The 10298-nt window shown below is 50.0% G+C and overlaps 1 protein-coding gene across 1 annotated transcript in view; it reads right to left on the reverse strand.

Moving 5' to 3' along the window:
- LOC144482012 (glutaminase liver isoform, mitochondrial-like) overlaps positions 1–1637 on the reverse strand; it is a 62976-nt gene extending 61339 nt beyond the window's left edge. The window contains exon 1 of the mRNA XM_078201270.1: positions 1226–1637. Coding sequence (XP_078057396.1) covers positions 1226–1455 — 230 coding nt within the window. The 5' untranslated portion in view covers positions 1456–1637. The remainder of the gene's footprint in view (positions 1–1225) is intronic.
- Between the last annotated feature and the right edge of the window lie 8661 nt (positions 1638–10298).

Genomic DNA, 10298 nt, shown 5'->3' on the forward strand with positions numbered 1-10298 from the left:
AAATCCTCTCTAAATCTCCTGCCCTTTACCTTAAATCTGTGCTCGCTGGTTATTGACCCCTCTACGAAGGTGAAAATGTCCCCTCCTAGCTACCCTCCCTTCCTGTCTATCATATCTATGTCCCTCATGATTTTGCTCACCTCAATCAGGTCCACCCTCAGCCTTCTCTGCTCTAAGGAAAACAACCCCAGCCTAACCAGGCTTTTCTTTCACTAGTGCAATCACATCCTCACTCTAAACATAAAATTTGATTAGCTTTGCCAGTCGTTTGCTGCACCTGCATACTACCCTTGACACGCGCAGAAAATAGCCCTCAGGAGGTTAATTATTTTGAAAAGCTTAGTATTTTTAAGCAGGACATTTTCCTTTCCATGTGCTGTATGAATGCATTTCTATTTATAATGTGTTTTGAATAAAGTGAGACACTATAATATAGGAGCACCTGTTGGTTCACTCTTCATAGCCAGGGTTAACGATTACATATGTGGAATTCGCTAGTGTCACTTCATCAAACCGACCTCAACACGGCAAAAAATGAATTAAAGTGAACCATAAATTTTCACTCAGTTTCCTCAATTGCTTCCGATAGCTTCAGAAAACTCGTGCTGTTTACCAAGTCAAATTCATTCAGATTGTAAATAGGAAATTACTATGACTAGGCAGCATGGTGGCACAGTGGTTAGCACTGCTGACTCACAACGACAGGGACCCAGGGTTGATTCCTGGCTTGGGTGACTGTCTGTGTGGAGTTTGCACGTTCTCCCCGTGTCTGCGTGGGTTTTCTCCGGGTGCTCCGGTTTCCTCCCACAGTCCAAAGATATGTAGGTTAGGTGGATTGGCCATGCTAAATTGCCCCTTCAATGTCAGGGGATTAGCAGGGTAAATACATGGGATTACGGGGATTGGGTCTGGATGGAATTGTGGTCGGTGCAGACTCGATGGGCCGAATGGCCTCCTTCTGCACTATAGGATTCTATTATTCTATGATGACAACTATTACTAATTTGCATTAATTAGTCCACGAAGTAGACTTTAAAACATAGTGTATTGGTCATTTCAGCGAAACTTCTAAATAAAACTCGATCTGTCAGTATCAACAAAAAAAAATTGGAAATCTGAAGTTAAGTCAATGTTAATCTGCCCCTTCCTATTCGCATATGCTGACAGATCTGCGGTGTGTGAAAGCTAGCTGGAGTTCAGGATCTGTGCTGGGTGTTTTACTCACGGTTCTTTCTGAATGTTCCCATTCTCATTCGTCTTTTTGACCTCGGGCTTGGAAGGGTTCAGGAGGGGGTTTCGACCAGAACCGCTCACGCCACTCATCGCTCGCCCCCTGGGGAGCTGTTGCCATTTCCACAGCCAATTGACAAAGCCGTTGGGTTTCCCCGAAACATTGACAGCTGTAAAGTGACAAACTCCAGCGGTAAAACAAGGCAGTGATTTTAAACGATGCATTCCTGAAGAATGCCTAGCGATTCCCTTCTTCGCCAATGCAACAATCCTTTAATTTCTTTGTCTTAATATATCTGTCTAGTCAACTCTTCACTACAGTATCCCTTCTATTTCCCTTTACTAACTCAAAGCTGTTTTCCCTCCAGACTGTCAGTCAGTTCCCCTTCTCTCTTCCATGCAGTAATGTTTGTTGAACACGCGGTGCAAGCAAACTTTACAAAAGTAGGTGGGACTAAAATTGCAGGGTCCAAGCAAAAGCCTGGAAGGCGGCGCCCGAGCGCGTTCGGCTGCCAGGCCACGCGTAGCGTTTGGGAGATTTACCATTAAGCTGCTGGTTTTACGCTGAAAGGTGCAAGGACGTTGTTTGCACCTGGCATTGATCTTAGATTGACAGCACAAAAGGTGTGAATCAAGATTCGACCGAGTCCAGGCTGCCATATAGACGTTAGAGTGTACATTGGTGTCGTAACACTCTCGTCTCTAAAGGTAAAAGGCTCATTGGGACGAAAAGGTGCAAACGCCACACCAGAGATTTGAGCCCCATAATCCAGTTTGACATTGCTGAAGGCGTGCTGCACTGTCAGGCGCCGTCCTTCAGATAAGCCATTAAACCGAAGCCCTTCTATATTCTCAGGTGGAAGTAAAAGATACCACTGCTAATTGAAAAAACAAGGCAAGTCTATCTGGGTTCCCGGGCTAAGACTTATTCATCAACCAACAAAACATATATTGTGGGATCTTGCTGTGCGCAAATTGACTGTTGCATTTCCTACATTACAAGAGTGACTACAGTTTGTAAGTATCTCATTGGCTGTAAAGTGCTTTGGGACATCCTGAGGTTATGAAAAGTGCTGGATAAATGCAAGTTCTTTTCATATTGAACAAGATGACAGGTTGGTATTAATGGGGAAATGCATGGTCACGGAAACTTAATCTGTTAAATATATAGGATAATTAGGGCACACTGACCTTGGTAAGGTTCTTACAGAAACATTTTGGTAATTATACATTACGCAATTTGATGATGACCTGCCAAAAATAGGCTTCCCACTTTTTCTTCTTCTTGAATTCTCTCCAAAGGAGCTTATTTGCTGAAACATGGCAAAGAACCATGATTTTCTATGCTACCACCTACAAGATGTACTGCAGCAACTAGCCAGGATTCCTTCAACAACACCCTACAAACCCACCACCTCAAAGGAGGGGGGGGGGGGTGCAGCAGCAGCAGCAGCAGCAGACGCATGGGGAACACCACAACCTCCAGGTTCCCTCTCTGAGCCCCCCCACACCATCCTGACTTGGAAATATATTATGATGTGGAGATCTGGAGACAATACACATCTCTTTAACCTGTGCTTAATGCTCCCTCCACCCACATTGTCTGTATCTTTAAGACCTGGTTGGCTGTAGGGATTTGCATTCTAATCAGTATTCTGTAACTTGATTTTTGTGTCTCTGTGCCCTGTTTGAGAGCACATTTCCACTCCATCTGACGAAGGAGCAGCGCTCCGAAAGCTAATGGTGTTTGCTACCAAATAAACCTGTTGGACTTTAACCTGGTGTTGTTAAAACTCTCACTTGGAAATATATTAGCCATTCCTTCATTATCACTGGGTCAAAATCCTACAACACCCTCCCTAACAGCACTGTGGGTGTACCTACACCACATGGGACTGCAGCGGTTCAAGAAGGTGACTCACCATCACCTTATACAGGACAATTAGGGATGGGCAATTAATACTGGCCTACCCAGTGATGCTCACATCTTGTGAAAGAATGAAAAAAGGTCATCTGAGCTAAATCCCTGCCCCCTTTCCTATATTTAGCCTAATCTAAAGCAGAACACAGATCAGAGTATGGACAGGGCAGGTCATGGGTTCAATTCAGACCTTTGATTTGCTGGCGATGGAAGTTCATGAGAAGCCTTAATAATTGATTTTCTAAAAAATTTAACAACCAGACTTTTAGATTGTTTACTTTATATATTTCTCTCTGGTACAGTTAAAACAACTCTGAGACATTTGGCACAATGCCATTCTGATGTTTGATTGTTCACTTTTTCCTAAAATGTTGGCAACTCTCTCTACTCAAGTACTACGTTGGCTCTGAATCAGTTGGTGGTTGATTCAAGCCCTACTCAACAACTTGAGTGTGTAATCTACACTGACATTATAGCAGTTCTGAGAAGGTGCTACACCAGTGGTGGGAAACTTGCAGCCCAGGGGCCACATGCAGCCCATGTGGGTTCTGGGTGCGGCCCATGAGAGATTTTGTTGACCATTGCCCATGTGTACGGGTGTCACATTCCGCTGATTTCCGTCTGCGTAGTTTTTTTCCTATCGGTGTGACTGGAGTGAGACACACATAAAGCAAGGACAAGTGAAGTGAGGTTAGTGCTGATTGCTCACAGCATTGACTGTGAGAGCCGTGCGCTCCCTCTGTGTCCAAAGTGTAAATATTTATTCTGTTTTTACCATTTGAAGTTGATGACATTTCTATTAATATATTCATGATTAAGCATTTTCTATAACTCATTATGAAATATTCGGTGCATATTAAATGTATTTAATCTTACTCATGGGGTCATGATTCGTGAACAAGCCTGATTTCAATCTTGCGGCCCACTGAGATGAAAGAGGGCCACTCCATGGCCACCAGGAGGGTCAGTGAGTCAGTAAAGCAGTGAGCAGTCGGGAACCAGTGAAGGTGGCAAGTGGAAAGAAAGTGGCATCAGGAAAGGTGATGAGCAGGAGGGAAGCAGAAAGTGGAAGAGATGGCAAATCGGAGAGACAGTGGATCAAGAGGGAAGTGGCGAAGTGGCAAGTGGGAGGGAAATGGCAAATGGTGAGGGGGTTCATGACGTGAGGGAGGCGGCAAGCAGGAAGGTTTGGGAGGGAGGTGGCATGTTGGGAGAGGCAGTGAGCTGGAGGAAGGAGGCGGCAAGCAAGAGATAAGTTATTAAGATTTCTTCTTAAGTTATTAGGAATTGATCAGTTCAAGCATAAAGTGTGAAAATTATTTTAGTTCATGTATTAATACTAATTTTTAAAATTTCCTATGTCATGAAAATGGTTAATTTTGTTTTATTCCTTAAAGGAATAAAGATTCTAAAAGGCTACTGAAAATTTTGCAGTATTAATTTTCTTTTTATTTGATTTCATATCAAATTAATATCAACCATGCACCGTGTTAATTATCCCTTGTTTTATTTTTTTTTCATACCTATGATAAAAATAAATATGAAACCTATATATCATATATAGTTTTCTTTTTCTTTCTACATTAGTTTGATATTGGTGCACATAACAAAATTCATACTGCACATGAATGGAAAAAAAAGAGGGAATATTGCTTATTAGACATCAATTGAACTAGAGTGGAAACAAGTCATCCTCAGTCCCAAGGGTAGAATTTTCAGGCCTGGTGTAATAATCCAATGAACCAGAGTCCAAATCCCTCCAATCCAGTTTGAAAATTTGCATTCAGTTTCAAAAAGAAATCTGGAACTAATAACCTAATAAAAGTGACCAATGTAATAAAACCCCAACTGGTTTATTAATCTTCTTTGAGGAAAGAAACCTGCCATTCTTTCTCGGTCAGGGCCCATATGTGACTCCAGTCCCACACCAACATGATTGAGTCTTAATTCAGCTGCATCAAACAGAAGGTCCACTTCCTATTTTGCAGGGCTACTCGGAATAGGACTACGAGAAAATCCCTGAGACCTGATGAAGTGTATCCCAGGACAATGTGGGAGGCTAGGGAGGAAATTGCAGGTCCCCGAGCAGAGATATTTGAATCATCGATAGTCACAGGTGAGGTGCCTGAAGATTGGAGGGTGGCAAATGTTGTGCCTTCGTTTAAAAAGGGCTGCAGGGAAAAGCCTGGGAATTACAGGCCGGTGAGCCTCACATCTGTGGTGAGTAAATTGTTGGAAGGTATTTTGAGAGACAGGATCTACAGCCATTTAGAGACTCAAGGACTGATTAGGGACAGTCAGCATGACTTCATGAGTGGAAAATCATGTCTCACAAATTTGATTGAGTTTTTTGAAGAGGTAATCAAGAAGGTAGATGGGGGCAGTGCAGTTGATGTTGTCTACATGGACTTTAGCAAGGCCTTTGACAAGGTACCGCATGGTAGGTTGTTGCATCAAGTTAAATCTCACGGGATCCAGGGTGAGGTATCTAAATGGATACAAAATTGGCTTGATGACAGAAGCCAGAGGGTGATTGAAGAGGGTTGTTTTTCACACTGGAGACCTGTGACCAGCGGCATGCCTCAGGGATCAGTGCTGGGTCCACTGTTATTTGTCATCTATATTAATGATGTGGATGAGAATATAGGAGGCATGGTTAGTAAGTTTGCAGATGACACCAGGATTGGTGGCATAGTGGACAGTGAAGGTTATCTCGGATTGCAACGGGATCTTGATCAATTGGGCCAGTGGGCTGACGAATGGCAGATGGAGTTTAATTTAGATAAATGCGAGGTGATGCATTTTGGTAGATTAAACCAGGGCAGGACTTACTTAGTTAATGGTAGGGCATTGGGGAGATTACAGAACAAAGAGATCTAGGGGTACATGTTCATAGCTCCTTGAAAATGGAGTCACAGGTGGACAGAGTGGTGAAGAAGGCATCCAGCATGCTTGGTTTCATTGGTCACAACATTGAAGACAGGAGTTGGGATGTCTTGTTGAAGTTGTACAAGACATTGGTAAGGTCATACTTGGAATACTGTGTACCGTTCTGGTCACCCTATTATAGAAAGGATATTATTAAACCAGAAAGAGTGCAGAAGAGATTTACTAGGATGCTACCGGGACTTGATGGTTTGAGTTATAAGGAGAGGCTGGGTCGACTGGGACTTTTTTCTCTGGAGCATAGAAGGCTGAGGAGTGATCTAATAGAGGTCTATAAAATAATGAGGGGCATAGATCAGCTAGATAGTCAATATCTTTTCCCAAAGGTAGGGGAGTCTAAAACTAGAGGGCATAGGTTTAAGGTGAGAGGAGAGAGATACAAAAGGGTCCAGGGGGGCAGTTTTTTCACACGGAGGGTGGTGAGTGTCTGGAACAAGCTGCCAGAGGTAGTAGTAGAGGCGGGTACAATTTTGTCTTTTAAAAAACGTTTAGACAGTTACATGGGTAAGATGGGTATAGAGGGATATGGGCAAAATGCGGGCAATTGGGACTAGCTTAGGGGTTTAAAAAAAAAGAGCGGCATGGACAAGTTGGGCCGAAGGGCCTGTTTCCATGCTGTAAACCGCTATGACTCTATGAATTAATTGCCAATTAATGCCAGCCTTGCTTAGTGACACTCACACCGAGGATGAATTGTAAAACTTGTGTTTTATAATGGGCTTATTTTGTTAAACAGAATCCAGAGGCAAATCTCCTCAGCTCTTCTCTTTGCTGTGGAGAGTTTTGTGCTATGGGCCCTTGCACTTTAAGAACTGGGTTTAGATCAAGCTTGTCCAACCTTTTTGCTCAAGTGGGCCACATTTTCATACTTTTTTTACTCAAGGGGCCAATGAACAAATTTCGGAAAGATAAAGTTTGGCACAACAATAAATTGAATTTCAAAAAATGTTCAGGTTTTAAAGAAAGGAACAATTGCTGAGCAAAGGTGATGAAAGTTCAGTTAAAAAATACTAAGGAAGGTCAGTGTAAGTGGGTGGGTGAGTGTGCATGAGTGCATGTGTATGGGTTGGTGTGTGGGTGGTGAGAATGAGTGAGAAACTTAAGACTAGGCATAAGGCAGACTTGCTCTCACCCCAACACACTCACTGAGCCTCTTGCACTCCCCTTCAAACACTCACTCAGTCGCTCAGTCACTTGCTCCCACACACCCAGTCAGTCTCTCTCACCCACACACACACACACAGTCAATCTCAGACAACAACACAACAACTATCGTTAAAAGTGAACACTGAGGATCAAACACTCCCAGGACAGGTACAGCACGGGGTTAGATACAGAGTAAAGCTCCCTCTACACTGTCCCCCATCAAACACTCCCAGGACAGGCACAGCACGGGGTTAGATACGGAATAAAGCTCTCTTTACACTGTCCCCCATCAAACACTCCCAGGACAGGTACAGCACGGGGTTAGATACAGAGTATAGCTCCCTCTACACTGTCCCCCATCAAACACTCCCAGGACAGGGACAGCACGGGGTTAGATACACATTGCACTGTCCTGTCAAACATTTCATGACTTTGCTCCATCCCATATCTGCTACCTCCTTTCACCCTTGCTCCCCTCGTTCTTTGACACTGGGCTTATTTTTCAAAGTAGAGGGTGCAGGGGGAGGGTGCAGGGGGAGGGGCGGGGGGGGGCGGAGGAGGGGGGCGCGAAGGGGGGGTGGGGGGGCGCGAAGGGGGGGTGGGGGGCGCGAAGGGGGGGTGGGGGGCGCGAAGGGGGGGTGGGGGGGCGCGAAGGGGGGTGGGGGGGCGCGAAGGGGGGGTGGGGGTCGTGAAGTGGGGGTGGGGGGGTCGCGAAGGGGGGGTGGGGGGGCGCGAAGGGGGGGTGCGAAGGGGGAGCGGGGGGGCGCGAAGGAGGTGGGGTGCGAAGGGGGGGCGGAGGGGTGCGAAGGGGGGCGGGGGGGCGCGAAGGGGGCACGAAGGGGGCCGGGGGGGCGTGAAGGGGGGCAGGGGGGTGCGCAGGAGGGCAGGGGGGCGCGAAGGAGGGCGGGGGGGCGCGAAGGAGGGCGGGGGGGCGCGAAGGAGGGCGGGGGGGCGCGAAGGAGGGCGGGGGGCGGCAGCCATGGAGGGCGGGATGGTGGCGGCGGCCATGGAGGGCGGGGGGGTGACGGCCAGGGAGGGCGGGGGCGCAGCGGCCGGGGAGGGCGGGGGCGCAGCGGCCAGGGAGGGCGGGGGCGCTGCGGCCAGGGAGGGTGAGGGCGGGGGGGCGGCGGCCAGGGGAGGGCAGGGGGGGCGGTGGCCAGGGAGGGCAGGGGGGGCGGCAGCCAGGGAGGGTGGGGGCGCGGCGGCCAGGGAGGGCGGGGGCGCGGTGGCCAGGGAGGGTGAGGGCGGGGGGGCGGCGGCCAGGGAGGGCGGGGGGGGCGGCGGCCAGGGAGGGCGGGGGGCCGGCGGCCAGGGAGGGCGGGGGGGTGGCGGCCAGCGGGGGCGGCGGCCAGGGACGGCGGGGGCGCGGCCAGGGAGGGCCAGGGGGGGGGCCAGGGAGGGTGCCATGGAGGGCGGGGGAGCCATGGAGGGCGTGGGGAGCGCCAGGGAGGGCGAGGGGGTGCCATGGAGGACCGGGGTCGCCAGGGAGGACCGCGGGGCACCAGGGAGGACGGGGGGGGGGCGCCACGGAGGACGGGGGGGGGCGCCAGGGAGGAGGGGGGGGCGCCAGGGAGGATGGGGGGGGCGCCAGGGAGGACGGGGGGGGCGCCAGGGAGGACGGGGGGGGCGCCAGGGAGGACGGGGGGGCGACAGGGAGGACGGGGGGGGGCGACAGGGAGGACGGGGGGGGGCGACAGGGAGGACGGGGGGGGCGACAGGGAGGATGGGGGGGGGCGCCAGGGAGGATGGGGGGGGCGCCAGGGAGGGCGGGGGGGGTGCCAGGGAGGGTGGGGGGGGCGCCAAGGAGGGCGGGGGGGACGCCAAGGAGGGCGGGGTGCTCGGGGGAGGGCGGGCGAGGGCGGGCAGGGGAAAGGGGGCGGGGGAAAGGGGGGGGGGCGGGGGGGGGTGTCGCCGGGGCGGGGGGGGCGCGGAGGGCTGGGGCGGGGGGGAGAGCGGAGGGCCGGGGCGAGTGGGGCGGGGCCGGGGGCGGTGGTGGGGGGCGCAGAGCGCGGGCTTGGGGGCAGAGTGCGGGCGCGGGGGCAGAGTGCGGGCGCGATATATAGGGGGAGAGGGCACGATATATATGGGGAGAGGGGACGATATATATGGGGAGAGGGCGCGATATATCGGGGGAGAGGGTGCGATATTTATGGGGAGAGGGGACGATATATATGGGGAGAGGGCGCGATATATAATCGAGAGATGGCGCGATATATATCGTAAGAGTTTTAACAACACCAGGTTAAAGTCCAACACATTTATTTGGTCGCAAATGCCATTAGCTTTCGGAGCGCTGTTCCTTCGTCAGATGGAGTGGAAATCTGCTCTCAAACAGGGCACACAGACACAAAATCAAGTTACAAAATACTGATTAGAATGCGATTCTCTACAGCCAACCAGGTCTTAAAGATACAGACAATGTGAGTGGAGGGAGCATTAAGCACAGGTTAAAGAGATGTGTATTGTCTCCAGACAGGACAGCTAGTGAGATTCTGCAAGTCCAGGAGGCAAGCTGTGGGGGTAACTTCAACCGAAGCTATACACAACATACATCGATGACATTTTCTTCCTTTGGACTCATGGTGAACAATCACTGAAACAACTTTATGATGACATCAACAAGTTCCATCCCACCATCAGACTCACCATGGACTACTCTCCGGAATCGGTTGCATTCTTGGACACACGCATCTCCATTAAGGACGGTCACCTCAGCACCTCACTGTACCGCAAGCCCACGGATAACCTCACGATGCTCCACTTCTCCAGCTTCCACCCTAAACACGTTAAAGAAGCCATCCCCTACGGACAAGCCCTCCATATACACAGGATCTGCTCAGATGAGGAGGATTGCAACAGACACCTCCAGACGCTGAAAGATGCCCTCATAAGAACAGGATATGGCGCTCGACTCATCGATCGACAGTTCTGACGCGCCACAGCGAAAAACCGCACCGACCTCCTCAGAAGACAAACACGAGACACGGTGGACAGAGTACCCTTCGTCGTCCAGTACTTCCCCGGAGTGGAGAAGCTATGGCATCTCCTCCGGAGC

This window comes from Mustelus asterias, chromosome X, assembly GCF_964213995.1.
Source record: "Mustelus asterias chromosome X, sMusAst1.hap1.1, whole genome shotgun sequence".
NCBI classification, from domain to species: Eukaryota; Metazoa; Chordata; class Chondrichthyes; order Carcharhiniformes; family Triakidae; genus Mustelus; species Mustelus asterias.